This window comes from Hydra viridissima, unplaced genomic scaffold (assembly GCF_058129835.1).
Source record: "Hydra viridissima isolate aposymbiotic clone 2 unplaced genomic scaffold, HvirCarnegie_v1 scaffold_1, whole genome shotgun sequence".
NCBI lineage: Eukaryota > Metazoa > Cnidaria > Hydrozoa > Anthoathecata > Hydridae > Hydra > Hydra viridissima.
In genome coordinates this window covers 30,457,929-30,477,484 of record NW_028324300.1, presented here as the reverse complement: position 1 = coordinate 30,477,484, position 19,556 = coordinate 30,457,929, and the positions used below count along the sequence as shown (strand labels likewise).

The 19,556-nt window shown below is 28.6% G+C and overlaps 2 protein-coding genes across 3 annotated transcripts; both read right to left on the bottom strand.

The window, feature by feature from the left end:
* Positions 1-3: 3 nt before the first annotated feature.
* Positions 4-8,551, bottom strand: LOC145192103 (uncharacterized). Of its 2 annotated transcripts, XM_080069276.2 has the most exons (7): positions 8,437-8,551; positions 6,777-6,969; positions 6,561-6,605; positions 1,899-2,241; positions 1,294-1,600; positions 1,018-1,127; positions 4-710 (listed from the first exon to the last, which is right to left on the bottom strand). In XM_080069276.2, exons 1-7 carry the CDS (start codon positions 8,512-8,514, stop codon positions 119-121), a joined length of 1,668 nt encoding a protein of 555 aa, XP_079925402.2. In that variant the 5' UTR covers positions 8,515-8,551; the 3' UTR covers positions 4-118. The 2 variants fall into 2 exon arrangements, with proteins under 2 accessions (XP_079925402.2, XP_079925403.2); XM_080069277.2 differs by lacking the exon at positions 6,561-6,605.
* A 397-nt stretch (positions 8,552-8,948) lies between these two features.
* LOC145192477 (uncharacterized) lies at positions 8,949-12,923 on the bottom strand. The gene has a single exon (XM_080069767.2). The coding sequence runs from the start codon at positions 11,302-11,304 to the stop codon at positions 9,718-9,720; it is 1,587 nt and encodes a 528-aa protein (XP_079925893.2). The 5' UTR covers positions 11,305-12,923; the 3' UTR covers positions 8,949-9,717.
* Positions 12,924-19,556: the final 6,633 nt, after the last annotated feature.

Here is a 19,556-nt window from a genome sequence, read left to right as displayed (position 1 = left end):
TTCTAACACACACTATTAAAGAAGTTTGCTTCAGTATGATTACACATATTTTACATTTCATTTTTATATTCTTTAATAGAAAGTTGAAAAAAGAATGAAAACTGGAAAGGATTTCTGTTTAAAATTCTGCACTACTACTATCTGAAATCATTTTAGAAAAGTCATTTAACTTAAAGTCTATTTCAGTTATGCTCATACTTTTTATAACCTCCGCATTTTCTTCAGCAACACTCCTTGGCAGAATTTCCTCACATCCTATACTATCAAATTCTACATTACTATTAAGAGCTTTACAATCTTGTTGTTCAGAAATTCTATCTTCTTTATGTGATTCATGTTGAGCTATTTTAACAATCATGTCCCGATGATTTTTTGGATCAATGATAAGAATATCAGAAGTCTCTAGTAACTGGTCACTTACTCTTGGGTTAACTTCCTTAATTTCACTACTATCACTAAAGTCTCTAATATCTTCAAAAGCATAATTTTTACATGATCCATCTTGCTTATGAGTTTCAGCATGCTTTTTTAAGGCTGAAGGCCATTGAAATGTTTTGTCACATTGTTTGCATTTGTAAACCATGGTAGGTTCAAAAGTTGCATACTCAATATTGTTCTTATTTTTAAGATGGAAAGCATCTTTATGGTTAACTGCAAGATGATAATGATACTCTTTCATGAAGCGAAAGACTTTATCACAATCTTCGCATCTTTAAAAAATAAATTAATATTAAATACTTATGATTTTAGGAGAGGAAGAAAAAATAAAACTATTTGATGAATAATTTTGTAATAAAGTGACAAACTACAATATGGTAACCTAATTATAGTTTATCTCTTTCTTTCATTTTGCTCTCTTTAATAATTCTCTTCAATCATTCTATCATCTCACTTTCTCTCTTTGCTTGTTTTTCTTTCATTATCTTGCTATCTCTTTTAGAGCATTGACTCTTCTGTTAAATTAACAAAAACTCTGCTAGGCAAGAAACAGCAAAACGAGATAAAAAAAAACTTTACCTGTATCTTCTTTCATTTTTTGTTTTCTTTCTTTCAGAAGGAATGGTTTTTTTAAGAATGTGAACGTTTTTCACATGAGTTTGAAGCATTTGCTGAGTTTTAAAGTATTGCTACAAAACAATTTTTATACAAAAGACTATTAAAAGTTAATAAACCAAATAATGCAAGATACTTTAACACAATTAAGATTTAGGCAAAATATTGTTAAAGCTTTTTGCAATGACTGGCAATTAATTTGTAATATTTAATATTAAATAACTCAACTTAAAAATGCACCTCACAGTCTAAACACCTGTACTTGGATATTCCAGTATGAATAAACATATGTTCTGTTAAATACGACTTCCGATGAAATGCTTCTCTACACTCTGAGCATTTGAAAGGTTTTTCACCAACATGAAGACGCATATGATGGATGCAGTCATGATTATATGCAAAAGTACGAGGGCAGTATTGGCATTTAAATGGCTTTTGATCATCAGGTAAATGAATTTTCATATGGAAAGAAAGATGTGGTTTGGTTGCAAAAGCTTTGTTGCATATGTTACACTGAAACTCTTTTTCTACTAACCCATTACAAGATCTAAAAGATTTAGAAATTATTAAAAATAGGAACCGATGATTAATGTTTTTTTAAAAATAAGTCTTTTAAAGTTTGAAAAATAAGTAGTACAATATCTTAAATAAATAACTTAGGTGAACCATTATGTACTTGGAAATTTGACATTAAACATCTTATATATATAAAATAAATACAGCAAATAGTGTAAGTTATTGAAAATCCACCTTAACATATATATTTGGTTTAATTACTTTAGTTAACTTTTTATTTATAACTCTTAACTTTCATTAAAATTCAACATTAATATAGTTAAAAAAACCTTTTATGATGCTCTAACTCTTGTTCTGTCATGTAACGTTTTGAACATCCAGGACATGGATGAGGTCCAATCCCAGTATGTCTGTTCATATGATTTTGTAAATTGCGCTTTGTAGCAAATTTTTTTGAACAATATGTACATTGGTAAAAAACTTTATTCATGTGCAGTTTACGTTTGTGCTCCTCGATCTTCTTCTCAGATGTATAGCAACGTAAACAAATTTCACATTGAAATGGGCGGTTTGCATACTGCCATTTTTCAGGCATTAAAGGTGGAGGTTTGTTATTTTGGAAATTATCAGTAACAGAAGATATTTCTTTGATTTTATGCTCAGGTGAATTTACTAAAATGCAAGACAATGTTTAATTTAAGTTTATAGCATGTGAGCGTGTGAGCGTGTGAGCGTGTGAGTGTGTGTGTGTGTGTGTGTGTGTGTGTGTGTGTGTGTGTGTGTGTGTGTGTGTGTGTGTGTGTGTGTGTGTGTGTAGAAATGTTAAATACACTTTTCAAGCTATTCATCATTAACTATTTAAACATTTAAAAGAAAATAGGGAATAGCATGTGTAAGATGCATAAGATATAAGAAAAAAAAATATGTTAAAAAAAAAAAAAGACAACACAAATATAAAAAATACACAAAAATATATGAAGATATACAAAATATATATGAAGATAACCAAGGTATATTAAGATATATGTAGGGTTGCCAAAAAGTTCCCGGACAAATCTAAAATTTAAATTTCATGCTTTATTCTCATATGTATTTGTGACATTTGATTGCTAATAAGTTTTGATTTTGTGTATTTATTTGTGATAAATTTTATTCAGCTGATTTTTCAAGCAACAGGATTTTTCAGCAGGATTTTGCTCCTGCACACAAAGTCACCCAGACATGGTGTTCAGAACATTTACCAGGCTTCATCTCCTTATCAGAATGGCCCTCGTCATCACCAGACATCAATCCTTTTTTATTCTGTTTGGGGGATACTGGAAGCAAGGGTTAATGCTTCACAACATCATAGTTTAGAGCCAATTAAAGCAACTGTACACAAAGAGTGGAATAAATTATCAAAAACAATGTTGTGTGATATAATTAATGTTTGACCTGATGGTCTTCGTGCTGTATTGAAATGCAAAGGAGGCAGAATTGAATAAAAATGTATATTGTTACTAAGTGTTTTTATTGTTAACTACAGGCAGTAAAATCAGATAGATATCTTTTAATAGACTGAGAAAATGTAGTTTTACTAAATCTGGGAACTTTTTGGCAACCCTGTAAAGATATACGAGCTATAAAAAGTCAAATTTTAAGAAGAATTAAGATCCAATTAGAAATAATATGAAATACTCATAAAAATTTAGGCATTTATAAAAATGCTATTTTAAATAGTAAATGTAAAACAGACACTACATATATACATATTAGGGTGGTTCACACAATATGCTAAAAATCTTTTTTGTTCAAATGTGCATATTAAAACCTTTTATATGGTGACAGTTATCAAAAATAACAAAACTACCAAAAATCTCTCATTTTGGTTCATGTTTAAAGGTTGCTCAAGCACTATAGAAATTGAGTGAATATTATTTACAAATGTTTATACTCATTTTTATTGTTTGTGCCTTAAATGAAATGCTAACAAAATTTTTAATTTTATATTGTATAATTTAATTTAAAAAGTATTTTTTAACCTTCTAAAACATTAATATAACAGGTACAAGTTTTATAGTACATTTTGTTGATACAATTCAGACTTACTGAAGGATTTGTATTTCAGTTATCAAATTAGAGGTAAAATTATAACTGTCTATTTTATTAATTGTTATGTTAAACTGCCAAATGAGTTACACTTTAATTCTATTTTATTATTTTTTAGAAAATGGCAAACAAAATAAATGTTGAAATGAGAAAACATACTCAAAGTGAGTCCATTATGTGGTTGATTGGTCCTACTTCAGATATAAAATTAGGAAGTAAACTTCCTTCAACAAAACTTATCAAGATTTTTTCATTATCACTGGCAAAATAAAGATACAATACATAGAAAAGCTATTTATGTAGCAAAAGAAGTAATGGTTTTTTGGTCAAAAGCAAGAATTCTGACCAAAACGGAGCAGCATGTAGTAACTAAAACTGAAAAATGTGTAAACAAATATCATAAGTTAAAAAAGAATAAGTATTGCAAAAGTAAAACTCAGAAACAAACAATTGGTTGTTATTTTATGAGTACTTTGAATGTGTAATTGCTAATTATAATGATTTATTTGGCATCCAAAAGCTGACACATATTCATAATTTAGTTGAAAGGCAGCATCATCTACTATCAAATGTCTTGCTTTCACTAACAGCAATTTCAATGTTGCAATGAACCTACTTAAAGAGCATAATAAATTTTTGAAGGAATTAGACTGTTTGATATTGCTAACCAGAATGCCAAGCAAATGATGACAATAGAGGAGGATAAAGTTTTTATTAGCACAGAGAGCTGGAAGACAAGGTTGCATGTTATCAGTAATTCAAAAGTTGATAAGAAAAGAAGAAAAAATTGTTGAGCAAATAGCCAAAGAAAAGGAGAGGAAGAATAAGGAGGAAACAAGAAAAGAAACTTCAACAAAATCTATTCTAACTTTAAAGAAACCAAATAAAAGCAGTGAAACTGATTTTGAGGATGATGCAAGTGAAGAAGAATATCCTGAGTTTAAAGGAATTGAAATGAGCAATTACCATTCTGAAAATGTAACACACACACCAAAGAAAACAAAGATAGCTAAATTAATGACACCTGAACTTGCATCAGCATTAGACAGAACCAAGGTGTCTAACAGAGAAGCTGTTTTTACTATAGCAGCTTCAGCTACAAGTTTGGGACATGGCATTAATGATTTAACATTATCTGTTAGAACAATGCATAGAGCTAGAAAAGAAAATAGAAAAAAAAATTAGGAGAAAAGGATAATCAAGAGTTGAATCAAATCCATTAAACACTGGGATGGTAAATTGCTGCCAGACTACTATTGTTCTTCATAAAAAAACTGATCGCTTGGCCATATTAGTGACAGGTGAACACACTGAAAAGTTACTCAAAAAATATTAAAAGGAACTGGAGAAGCCATGGCTGAGGCTACTATAGCAAGCTTTGCAGAACGGGGAATAAAGAAAGAAGTTACTGGAATGTGTTTTGATACAACCTCTAGCAAAACAGGATTTCATACAGGAGCTTGTACAATAATAGAAAAGTTATTGAAAAAAGAGCTGTTGTATTTGGCCTGCTGTTATTACATACATGAAATCATAGTATCTGATGTTTTCAATTGCTGCTTTGGGCTAATCAGTGGTCCAGATGTTTTGATTTTTAAAAGATTTAAAGAACATTGGAGATTCAGCAATTAAGAAGAATATTAATTCCTCAGTGATGATTTAAAAGATGAAACAATTATATTTGCAATAAAGTGTTTGCAAACAGGTGGTAAACAACCAAGGGATGACTACAGAGAGTTTTTAGGACTGACAGTAGTTTCTTAGTGAAATTCCTCCTAGAGGAAAACAATTTTATATACCTGGTGCCTTTTACCATGTTTGTTGGCTTTCAAAAGTAATCTATTGTATCAAAAATATTTACAATGTTTACAAAATAGTTTAAACTGACATCAAAAGAAGAGAAAGCATTATTGTCATTTAACTTGTTTGCATCTCTCCTGTCATTTTTTTCAAATAATGTTTCATTGGAAACAAAAAAAAAAATTATTTCCAAATTGAACACTAAATCAAATGTGAAAAACCAAAAACAATATGGAAATGTTGCTGATATCCATTTGAAGTTAGTTGAAGATTTTATAACATCAAAGTCATTGGTTATTTTTGAATGATTGGGGTTATTTATTTTTGAATGATTGTTAGTTGATTTTACATGATGTTGATTTTATATGCTTGCCACTGATTCGTGTATCTGGAATGCTCTCAAAACATACAAAAAAGGCCTAATCAGAATTAAAGGATTACGAGTCACTAATGATTGTGCTGAACGTGATGTTGCATTTATAAGCCAATAAATTGAAATATTGACTAAAAATGCAGAACAGAGACAATACTTACTGAATGTTGTTCAGCAACACAGAGAAAAATTCAAATCAGCTAAGAAATCATTACTTATTCAAATGAATACAGATTAAGGACTGTTCAAAGTTCAATGTTTATAGATTACAGAACTGATTCCAATTACATTCTGCAATGCATTTATTTCTTATTAGATCATATTATTAACAGTTCTATTGTATATTATGTTAACTTTTAGTTAAAACTCTTAATAAAACTTAAGAAATAAAATATAATTTTGTATTTAAAAGTGAAATTAAAAATCAGTTGTAAGTACTTAAAAAGCTGCAAACTTCAAAAGCCTTGAGCAACCTCTAAATATTGCTCAAAATGGCTAAAATTTTGTGTACAATATTATTGTAGTGTTTATCACCACTTGAAAGGTTTTAAATCTAACATTTCAAACTTTTATTTTTTTAACTACCCTAATACATATATATATATATATATATATATATATATATATATATATATATATATATATATATATATATATATATATATATATATATATATATATATATATATATATATATATATATATATATATATATATACAATATATATACCTGGCTTGTAAAAATCACTAAGTGAACTATCTGAAATTGGTGATTCTAAAATTAATAACAAAAAGTACATTTAAAGTGCTATACAAACTTGCTTTTGGTTCTTTTTTGCTTGAGAAATGTAGCTGTTAAATATTCTTGTGAAATGTTAAATATAGCTTTAAATAAATTCTGGAAAAAAAAAAAGAATATCGTGACAAACAACTTTTAAAATAAAACCTTTATTTTCTTTTTCTGCTACTTTAACTGAGAACCCACCAGATACTTCAATGTTAAATAGACTTTCTTGTTTTTGCTGTTTTGCATCTGAAAAGCGCCAATATTCTTCAACAAGTGGCTGGTATTTTAGTAAAATATCTTCCTCAGCTTCCCATGTTGCCTGCCATTGAATTTTGTAATAGCGACGGTTATCCTAGTAAAATAAGCAAACAAACTGTCTATATGAATATCATAAAACTAAGCAATTAGTCATTATCTATAACCTTTATAAAGAAAAGTTGCAGTATTTATCTAGTTTTATGACATACAGTCAAAAAAATAAATTTGAATGAGATTTAATATTGAGAGTCTGAAATGTCAATTAGACATTACAACACTGATTTAAAGACTGTCTGAAATGATAATGAACCATTGGATTTTTGATACACTTTAAGAACCTCTTAATCAATTTTGATAATTTTTTCTTTTTTTTAAAGCAAATTTATTTCCAGACACAGCAAAGCTGTTAGAATACATCAACTTCATACTGATCAAAATAATTTCAAAACTTATTGCGGAACCTTTCATGAGCTTTTGGATGAAAGATTATTTAAAATTTTGTGATGCCACACCCCAACAGAACTGATGTCTGCCAAAAATTTGCCCTTCTAATCCAGCTCTGATTTCATACTTGCCTAAAGTTTCTTACTTAGACAAAATTGTGGGATATTAGTTGGATTCCTGTTTTTTGGGATGAAATCAACACTGTTTTGTTGATACTGTTCAATAACACTTCTTGAGTAATGGCAAGATGCAAGATCAGGTCAGAAGATGGGAGGATCATCATGCTTTTGGATAATATGAATCAGTTGCTTTTCTAAACAGTGTTTCATGTAAACTTTGGAGTTTATATTTCTGTTTGTGAAAATTTGCTAGATTTTGAAACCAAACAAACATAACTTTCTTGCCAAAGTTATTGATAATAATTGCTTTTAGTAAAACATCAGACTTTGTTCTATTTGGGTTTTTATAAAGCTACCTGGGAGCATTAAACAGTTGAGTTTGCACTAGGCTTCATTATCCTAATCGATATATAGCACTTTTGATTTTCTTTAAGCTTTTCTTGTTACGGTTTTGAACTGTGTATTTGGTCCTCACTTAAGCTGCTCGTCCAAAATAAGTTTTCTAACGTTTACTTGCGAATAAAATTATCTTTATATTAAGAGATAAAGTTGCATTAAAACAAAAAAAATATTATCAAAATCAAGTGGTTCTTGAAATATATCAAAAATCCCATAAGTCATTATCATCCTTGACAGTCATTAGCTTTACACTAAAGACTTTGTTTTGATTGTGTATATTAATTACTTCAATCAAAATGTAATGATTTAAAAAATTATTTAAAAAGTTAGAGAAAGAATTTGTTACCATTTTAATCAGAAATCAATAAGCTTTTCTCTTATGATTACTTTTAAAAAAAAAAGACTTAATTTTTAAAGCATGCATTTAAATTAAATTTTAATCATAAACAAAAACAGAATAAAAAGTCAATTATCTTTTAACTGAATAATTTTAAGAAACTGGAAAACTATATATGCAATTTGCAAAGGGTACTTTTCAGATAGAATTTTTAGCATTTAATTTAAAAAAATGTTTGTAATGAATTCAATAGCAAAATTACCGTTCCCACACAAGTATCCAAAACTTTAGCAGCTATAGGCTCTCCAATTGTGATTTCTATTTCTTGTTCATGCTCCATTGTTAATTACTCATTTACTCTAGATGGAAAAGATGGAAAAAACTCTAGAGACAACTAATAAATTCTTCTAAGTATTGAAGTATATAAAAACCTTTCAGATTATTCACAGGTTTTTTTCTAAGAACATTTTCCTTTTAAAAAATCTTATCTGCTGTTGCTCATATATGATTTACAACATGTTTAAAAATCCTAGAAAAATTTTTTTCTTCTTTGTTAGGAATTTCAATTACCTACATTCAACATAAAAAAAGTTCTATTTTGAAAAAGAATGCTATGCAACACAGGTTGGTATGATGGAACCAAAATAATCAAAGTCAATATAAAATTTGGAAAACTTGAACTCTTACTTTGAAAAAACTCTTGTCTTGAAAAATTTTGTCAATGGAGAACTTAATTTGAGCAAATGAAAGACCAAAAAAATATTTTTAGCTTTATATTTTTCAGAACAAAAATATTAAAATGAAAATGCATGCTTTAAATGAAAATAAAAACCACACTCTTTACTTTAAATTACATATAAAATAACTCCTTCATTCATACATTTTCTTACAATTTAGCAAGCACAATCGTTTTAAAATTAATTATAAAATTTCCATGACCAGATTTTGTGAGAACCAAAAATATACAATAAAACCAAACCATCAAAAATAAAAAAACTTCAAAATTTTAACATAATACCTAAAAAATATCAAAAATATGTAAAATAGAAAAATTCATATCAACTACATAAACTGATGCCAACATATCTAATTATCTATACACAATAGAGTATTATATACTTTATTGTGTTTTAAACTTCATTTTGTATGACTATTTACACTTATATATAAAGTATTATGAATTTTAAATACAAAAAAATAATATATACTAAATATTTTTTTTTATTATAAAAGTCTAACAAATCCTTAAGTTAAAAAAAAAAGCATGTATCAAAAACCAGAATTACCATAATTCAAATTTCAATAATTTAAAATAAAACTAATTTGATAAGTTAAAGTTTATATTTGCTGTAAAACTTGCATCAAAACAAATTTTTATAAGAAAGATATTCTACACCATTTTTCCACCATTTCACCCTTTTGATTAAAGAGTTAATATTTTGGTAAAAATGTATTTTATTACACAATTACTTAAATTTTGTTAAACTAATAAATTAAAAGAGCACCTAAACCTATTAACTGTAAAAAACAACAACAAAAAACATTACTGACATTGCAACTCTTTCATAATTTCATCAGTAGTATTAAAATATTCATAATCTGGATCATCATACTCATCATCATCGTCTACTACAAGAAAGTTAGAAACCTTTGGAATTCTATCAGGTAAATTATTTTCCATAAACAATGGGTTATTATTTGCAAGGCGCAACCGGCATGGTAAATCTTGTTCTACAGTTCCATAGAATGAAACTAAATCCAGTAATGAGGGATATGTAGAAGAAAAGCCTTTGATCCTATAGAAACTATCCTCAGTTTTTTCAATAAGGAAGTTTGCTATGCCACTTGACTTGATGTTTAATGGAACTTTAACTGTCATTACATAGCACCCCATATGACTCATGCTATCACGAACAATAAATGAACCAATAGAGCAGTGTTCAAGTACTTCTACTGCAATTTCACGAGAAAACCCAGGCTGGAACCAATCTGAATTTCTTAGTATCATATCATTGGTCATTTCATCATTAATATTTATTAAAGGCTTCTGAGAGACAAAGTTACTGCCAGAATTACTGTTAAAAACTTCGGATTGTGTTCGAAGCTTTGCAGAATTTTTAATGTCCCAATCTTTATTTTGGACATTTTCATATGTTTGGATATCTTTTTGGATTCGAATGTTTTCATAATGTTGGATATTTTTGTTATCAGAAAAGCATAAACCTGAAAACTTATCTGAAACACTGACAATATCAATTGTCTTTGATCGTGGCTTTGCATCTCTCATAATAGTAGGCTTTAATTCAACAATCTCATGAGTGTTAGTTGAAGATATCCTTTTTTTTGCCTGGGTTATTTTTGCATTTGGTGACTCAATATTTGACAAGTCAGTAATACTAGATTTTAAGTTACTACTACCATTTTTATCAATCATATTGCTTTCAACTGTTATGGAATTATTCTTTTTAGTCTCTAAAATTATTGGAGAATCTATTTCATTCTTTTCCAAATACTCTTTATTTTGAAAATCATCTTTTTTAACAGGAGCAACTCCTTTTGCTCTTGCATGCAAAGCATGTGATGAAAAATCATGTCCTTTTGCAATTTCAAGTTTTGCCCAATGTTTTCCTCCACCTCGCTTTGCTGCAATAGATTGTGGTAATTGTAATTCTGCCTCAGATTGAAAAAGCTGCTCTCTTGTTTTTCGCCTGGTCTCACTACGTGAGTAGGCAATACTAAATGCATTAGATACACCTGCACTTAGCTGCTGAGAATGACTACCTTTCTTTGTTCTAAATATATGAGCTTGTATTATTGATTTGCCATCACTTTGCTTACTTCGAGCTATATAAGCAAAAAGCTTTTTACCAGGAAGACAAGTAGAAAATGCGATAGAAGAAATACTATGCGCAAACTTTACTGCTGTTTCCTTTTCATTTAATGCTTTAATACCTTCATTTGTAACAATAAGTATGACACCAATACCTTTACTCCCATCTTTCATTTCAAGCATTTTATCATTTACAAAATGCAATCGATCTTCATGGGAAAGTGTTGTGATAGCAACTGAACCAATGTATTTACATCGCTTCTTGAAAAGAAGTTCAGGACAAGTTGATTGTCTTTGCATTTTATCAAAACTATTTCAGTATATGTTATTTAAGCCTAATAGAGTGCAACTGAAGCATAACATCATTAGAGTAAGACTAGAATTTGAGCAACACACACATTTACACATGCAACTCAGAGATCAATCATTAATATTATCATGATTGTTACTTATAATGCAAATTTCAAACTGCAAATTTCAAGTTGTTTTTTCAAGTTGCTAATTTTGTAAAATAACACTGGTTAACAACATTTTTTAATTAACAATCTGAGTAGACATTTTGAACACTGATTTTAAATATTATTAATTTTTTACCATCTCATTTAGTTTTAAGATAAGACATGTATCATGGTTGTGTATATATAATTATGAGAAGTTGTAGCTCATTTAAAATATCATCAAAATAAAGGAACATTACAAGTGATCTATGTAAATTATGTTATTATTTTGAATATCAACTTGGTGAGCAGAACAAGACTTAAATACTTTACATTATCATTTCAATTAATGCTCAAAAAGAAAGAAAGTATTAATACCTTTCAATTAATTGATGAGAGAGAGGTACGGGGATAGTATAGATAGTTATAGAGAGAACTAGTGAATTGAAACAAGAAATTATACTTAGATTAACTAAAGATAAACTACAATGAACAAACACAAGATATCCTATTTTGAAATAATTTGAACAGTACCATATATGAAAAAAATTCCAAGTACCTGATTCTCCACAATGGAACAGAGTCTATTTATGATGAAATAGAGACAAAACCTATCAGTAGATCCAGACTACATTTCTGAGTAAAGAGTTTAGTTATGTAACTAGAGAATCTTGGTTAAATGATAAAAGTTTGCAATAGAAGGATGTCCTAATATGTAGTTATTATAAATGAAATCTTGATCTTTTGCTTTCTTCTAAAATAATTAGTCCCTTTCCAAATGCAGTGAACTTTTCAGAGACACTGTTTACCTTAATAAAACCTATGATATACATGGTAGTGTAGTTTTATAAAGTTAGAAAAAAAGTTTTAAAAAAACTTTGAAAGCTTATAATATGGTTATTTTGCAGCACAAAAACAAAAATACCAATTGTTCAAAAAAATAAGAAAAGTAATTGAAAATTAGGCTAAAATATTTTTCTTGTTTTTAAAGTCACACTTTTTTAACTTTGGCTACTAACTTTTATTATCTTCAAAACAACCAATCAAATTCATAACTACCAAGCAAATTCATATAGCTAGATAGTGTCTGTAGCATAAATGTAGAAGTGATTAGCTTCAATTGAGAGGTATTACCTAAAAAATCTTCAGTTACTTAAAATAGTTACTGACTTTCATGTGTAAACAATGTAGATTGATACAGTTGTATTAGGGATAGGTAACAAGTCGCCATTTTGAAAAGAAACTTAGCGTTATTTGCCATTCCACATGCTGAAATAAGGAACAATTTGGTGAATACAGTTTATGTCTAAATCGCACAAAACGCGTTCTGTCTTTTTCTAATAGCAAAAGTTAAACAGCAATTAATCCTTTCATGCTCCAATTACGTCCGATAACTAAAAAATCCAAACTTTGTTTTTTTGAACCTCACTAATGCCAATATGACAAACAAAAATAAAAAATTATGAAAATATTTTGAAGATGTCTTTTGAAATTGTCGTTGTGGAATAACACTGTCCGCCAATGGATATTTTTAATAGACTTACGAAACTTTTGCGAACGTAACGATTAAAGATTAAAATTAGGTGCGTTTGTAAAATTAACCGAACGCAACAATTACAGATATCAATTATATTGTAATATTGAAGTTCCGGCGAGTAATTGACTCAATTCATAACTTCAAGTACTTTGCTCGAAAGGTTCGTTCTAGCTGACGTCAATGAATTTGTTCGAAATTTCCTTTATAAACTAGGAGAACCATCAATTAATTGTTTACGATCCTTTCCCATTAAATTGTCATAAAATTTCGAAACTGATTATTCTCACGATTACAACTATCGAAAATTTATCTACAAACCCATCAGTTACTAAAGTTCTATTAAAGTATACATAAGAAACAGTTTCACTTTTATTGAAGTTGTCATAAAAATGTTTAGAATTTTAAACTATGCAAAAAATGTCAAAACATGTTTGCACATATATCTTCTAACAACAATCACAACTTGCCATTTGACTGCCTTGGGTAAGACTTATCATCTCAAATGTTTCCTGGCTGGTGTTCTGACATTCTCCACTGTTGCTGAGTACTGAGACTGAAAGGTGTTTTGAGTAGCAATTGCTCTTTTTTTACTTTCATTATCTATCTCTTCCTCTGAATCCGAGACCTCAGTGTTTCCTTTCTCTTACGAGTCATCAATTGGAACCAAACTACCCTCGTTGATCTTACCAAACCATTGCCATATGGGGGATCTTGACATGTTGATGGCACCTGGACTGTAGAAATTCAGTTGAAAAAGATGTAGCTAAATTTCGTAACCGACGAATATTTACGAATTTTATAAGGTTTACGAATCGTAAATAACAATTAAAATACAAATAGCAAAAAATAATTTCCATTATTATTATCTAAATCAATTCAGTAAACTTAGCAATAAAACTATCAGTAAAAACAAAACTCTTTTTAAAATGACTAAAAAACAGAGCTGTAAAAAAAGAAAAAACTGTAAAAAACAAAAATGTAAAAACAAAACTCTTTTTAAATTGAGAACTGATCTAATTATGTGGAACACAATTTTGTTAACAAAAAAAAATTATATAAAAAACATCATTTATAAAAAAATCATATCGTTATTTACAAACTTTAAAGCAAATTATAAACGGAAGTTTCGTAACGGACGCACAGTGACTCAGAATGATCAAAAAACGGCAAAAACTCAATAAAGTATAATAAAAATTCTAAATAAACATATTTTATGAAAAAGTGATAGTTTTTTTGGATCAAAGAAGTCAAATTTGTTAAATAAATAATTTTTACGCGCACCTTTAACGCACATATTGCGTGCATAAGCGTTCATGCGCTCGTATGGTTTGGCTGCACGCGTAAAAAAAAAATTTAATTAAAGTTTTAGAAATTTTAAGCCAATACACAACATTTTGGTTTATTACTCTACTTGATATTTGTATGCCATCATTTATTTCAGCTACTACTATTGGTATTGTTATACCATCTATATAAGCACAGCTTTAGCAATATTAATGGTAGCAGCTGAAATCAGAGAAAAAAAAATTTTAGGATGCAAGAAGGTGATAAATACGTGTCCAAGGGGTAGGTTTTTGATCATTTATTACTAATTATCTTTGAGGTCAGTATTCACTTTTAAATCAAGATCTTGCTTTACAATCATATTTAAAGAAGAGGTTTTATCCAAAAAGTCTTTAACTTTTTTAATCTGTAAAACATTTGACTACTTTTAAAATGTGTACTTCTTGCAGAGACTAAAAATAGAGCATAATGTTCAACACCTAATTTTTATATTTTTTTCTATTTTGCTTTGCTCTTTAAGTACCACCCATTGTTTATAGGTTTTCCAGAACCTAAGTGGCTTCTTTTATTGGTCATAAGATTTTCTTGAAGCCATTGGTATTCTTTTTCAATAAATGAATCATAATTTCTACCACATTGCTTTAGTTTTTCCCTCACTTTTGAAATAAATGAAGCTAAAGTAGCCTTTACTAAATTTATGTTCTCTTTGCTAATTTCTTCAGTTTTATTTGATTTCGTTAAGTAAATCCTTCCATAATCCTAATATATCCATTTCTTATTCACGTACATTAGGGATAAGATCTAATCTTTTTATTGTTATTGTTTTTAAGAATCATCAAGTCAACAAAATCATTAATATCAGAAAAGTTTTGAGTAATTTATATTTATAATTTTCACTTTAAACAGTTTAATATTTTATGCTATTATTTCTTTGGCAATTATCAAATTAAGCTTCCTATAATGTTTAAGTAAAGAAGGTTAACTGTATATTACTGAAATTAAGTAAAGATATTTCATATTTGTAGTAATTATCTAATAATAAATCATTATTCAAAGTTAACAATAATCATTTTAATAGACTTCCAAGTAGAATATGTTGACAAAACTATGTTTCTTGAAACTATATTTGATATACTAAAACAAGTTATACAAGTAAAAAACTCAAATTCAAGAAATATAAATGTCCATAAAAACCTTGTTTTCCGCCATTTTCATTTGTTTTGTCAAAATAAAATATTGTTAAAAAATGGCTGAAAACAAGGTTTTTATGAATTCACTGACATTTGTATTTTTTGAACAACTCCCTGACCGCAGCAATCCCTTTATACAGCTATTCACGAAAGTTTAAACGATTGCAGAATTTTTATCAAGTATGTTTGGTTTTTGTTTAATAAAGAAAAACTGTAAAATGATATTGACTTAATTTTTTTTATTTATTAAAGAAAAAGTAATTAGCTTTAAAATGAATATGAACATGTTATAAAAGTTTTAATATTTAGTTAGAAAAAAGCTATTACAAAAAATCTTATAGGAAAAATAAGAAGCACAAAAGCTTAAACGAATTGCAACATTCGAACAAAAAATGAAAAAAAAAAAGCAAAATTAATATTTAAAGTGTCCTCCTTTGTTTTTATAGCAAAGATAAACTCGTTTATGCATTGATTCAACTAATTTCTTGCACATCACGCGAGGTACCTTCAGCCAGTACTCATTCAAAAGTTGCTTTAAATGCTGAGTTGATTGAATTTCATGGTATGTCAGTTGATTGTCGATCCAAGACCAAATATTTTCGATTGGGTTGAGATCTGGTGATCTAGGGCACCAGGGCATCACATTGAACTTTTTTTTCAAAAAATATTCTTTGATTGAGTGTGCTGTATGAGCTGAAGCCCCGTCTTGTTGAAAGATGAATTGCTTGCTTCTGCCATACAAGTGTCTGATTGATGGAACTAAACACGTTTCCAATGTGTTCTTGTAGGTGTAATGATTAATTCGGTCTTCATACAGCTCACAAAAGCCTATATCTTTGTGAGAAAAACATCCCCAGATGCCAACCGAACCCTCACCGCCTTGTCGACGATGTCGCAAAAACCTGTCTGAATATTTCTCAGTTGCAAATCTTTTGACATAGATTCTTCCCTTGCGGTTTACAACTTGAAAGTTAGCTTCATCACTCCAAATAACTTTTGCCCACTGTTCTACAGACCAGTCCAGCCTTTCTTTGGACCACATTCGCCGTTTGCGTTTATCCGTGATTGAAAGAATAGGTTTTTTAGCAGCTATGTACGTTCCAATACCTTTGTCCGACAATGTTCGTCTCACGAGCTCTCTGCTAACTTTTGGATTATTTTTTGACTCATTGAAGATTTGTGCTAGCTTTTTGTAGCTGAGTCTGGGGTTTTCTCTGCTCATTCTGAATATACGAAAAAAAATTTCGCAGCGGATTTATCAATTAATTAGCAAATAATTGATCCTAAATAAAATCGTTTAAACTTTTGTGAAACCTCTTAATTTGTATCACCTACCTTTTAATGAAATTTCTGAGTAAACGGTAATGAGTCAAAACCTTCTTTTTTTTTATTCTATTAACAAATAACCTATTTAGCAAATTGGAAAAATAATTATTTTGATATCTATTTTCGTAAGATTTTTATTCAAGAAAAACCGAAGATTAGATTTGAAAATTCTGCAATCGTTTAAACTTTCGTGAATAGCTGTATTCTACAAGCAAAAGTGTTAGTTAACTGAAAAAAGTATATATTTCCTTTGGAACTCGGTGGAACATTTTTTTAGCTGATATTTAAAACAAAAAAGTATGCATATATTCTATATTATTTTAGAAAGTTCTTTTAATTTGAACAAAAACAGATTGCAACCTTTTTTTTTTCAACATATTTAAAATATATAAAGTTAAAAAATTATCTTAAAAGTAAATATTGACTTTTATTTAATTAAAAAGTCTCCATTTTTACTAATTAAAAATCATTTTTCAGATTTCTTAGAAAATAATATTAAAGTTTTTAACTTCTTTCAACCATAAAGTATAGAATAAAGGTTTTATGAAAAAACTGTTTTTACTTTTTAAATAAATAATCATTGTAATTTATTGTTATTGAAAAAGGGTACTTATATACACACATACATAAATACATACATACATACATACATACATACATACATACATACATACATACATACATACATACATACATACATACATACATACATACATACATACATACATACATACATACATACATACATACATACATACATACATACATACATACATACATACATACATACATACATACATACATACATACATACATACATACATACATACATACATACATACAAACATACATACATACATACATACATACATACATACATACACACACACACACACACATACATACATACATACATACATACATACATACATACATACATACATACATACATACATACATACATACATACATACATACATACATACATACATACATACATACATACATACATACATACATACATACATACATACATACATACATACATACATACATACATACATACATACATACATACATACATACATACATACATACATACATACATACATACATACATACATACATACATACATACATACATACATACATACATACATACATACATACATACATACATACATACATACATACATACATACATACATACATACATACATACATACATACATACATACATACATACATACATACATACATACATACATACATACATACATACATACATACATACATACATACATACAAACTAAGGTTAACGTATCAAGGACAAATCAACTCCCTATTAAGCTAAAGAATATCTCTTATCTCGATAACATTCTTAATAAAGTCGGCTTGTAAGCCGTTATAAACTCCCAAAAAACTACTCGCACCATCAAAGCATTGCCTTCTTAAATCATTTATGGTTAAATTTAACCATAAATGATTTAAGAAGGCAATGCTTTGATGGTGCTAAACCTGCTAAACATTGAATAAACGGCCATGTCAGTTTCGTCTCTTTCACATAATGAACAGAACGTTTTATTTTTGTCTTTGTCATAATTACAAAGACAAAGTTTTCATAAAATCTGTCATATATGTTCAAAAACTTATATGACAGATTTAATGAAAACTTGCATTGATACTTGGAAAGGCTGTCAAAGTGTGCAGTTCACACTTTGTGGTGCTTCTACCAGCTGCAACAGTGCACTAATAATATATTATCACGGATAATCAAGGGGGCAAATAGATACTCTCGACACCTATGAGTGCAGTGTTGTTTCTACAACAACAATTTGTTGCTCTATAACAACAAATTAACTTCATTTGTTTCAGAAAGGTAGAAATAAACAAAAATATAAATGAGCAGTAAGAACAGTACTATGTTAAGCTAATATTAAATATTTTTTTTCACAACATAAAAAATAAAAACTTAAAGATCAGAATTATAAATGCTTTAAATTAGTAGTATTTGTTGTCTGCTCCCAGTACCGACTTCACCCATAAAAATCATCTACAAAAAGGCAGTTGTACAATGGAATAGCAAAGTAGAATTTTTCACCCTAATCAACTGTCCTTTATAAAATAATATTGTTTTCAATCGGTTAGGATGCACTCTTTGCATTGGGGAAGCTTGTTTAAATTTGTTGTTATAAAACACATCTGCGTATGAATGGGTTAAGAAACTTTTCATGTGCATGTACTCTTCACTTCTCCTACCATCATTTAAGAAAGACTTCATTCACCAATTAGATATGTGAAACTTATTCGTATTTTTTATCCAAGGTTTGTCCCGGTAAAGTCTAAACCAGTTTATTTATAAGCAACTCCTGAAACAATATCCTTCTGTAGCGACTGCTTCTGAATCAATTACTTCTAATTCAACAACAGCTTCAGCTATATTTGAAAAATAAATTATTAATTCCTTGTATCCATTTTTTCTGAATCATAGACAACTTCAGCATAGACAACTTAACAGCGAACTATTAAAGATGTTCAACCTGTTTACTAGTGTGTTACTGAATTGCTTGGTTTGTATATACTCAAAAAAGTGTTTTAAAATTCTTTTAAAAAAGTCATTGGGGTTGCATTAATGAATAGTAAAACATCATCCGATAGTATCTTTTAGGTTATTGACCATACAAATTTGTTTACGACGTCTTCAGATCCAAGCACAAAAATCTTTAGCTATTCTACTTCTAGGTTAAATTTCTCTCTTCATTTTTCTCTTTATTTTTG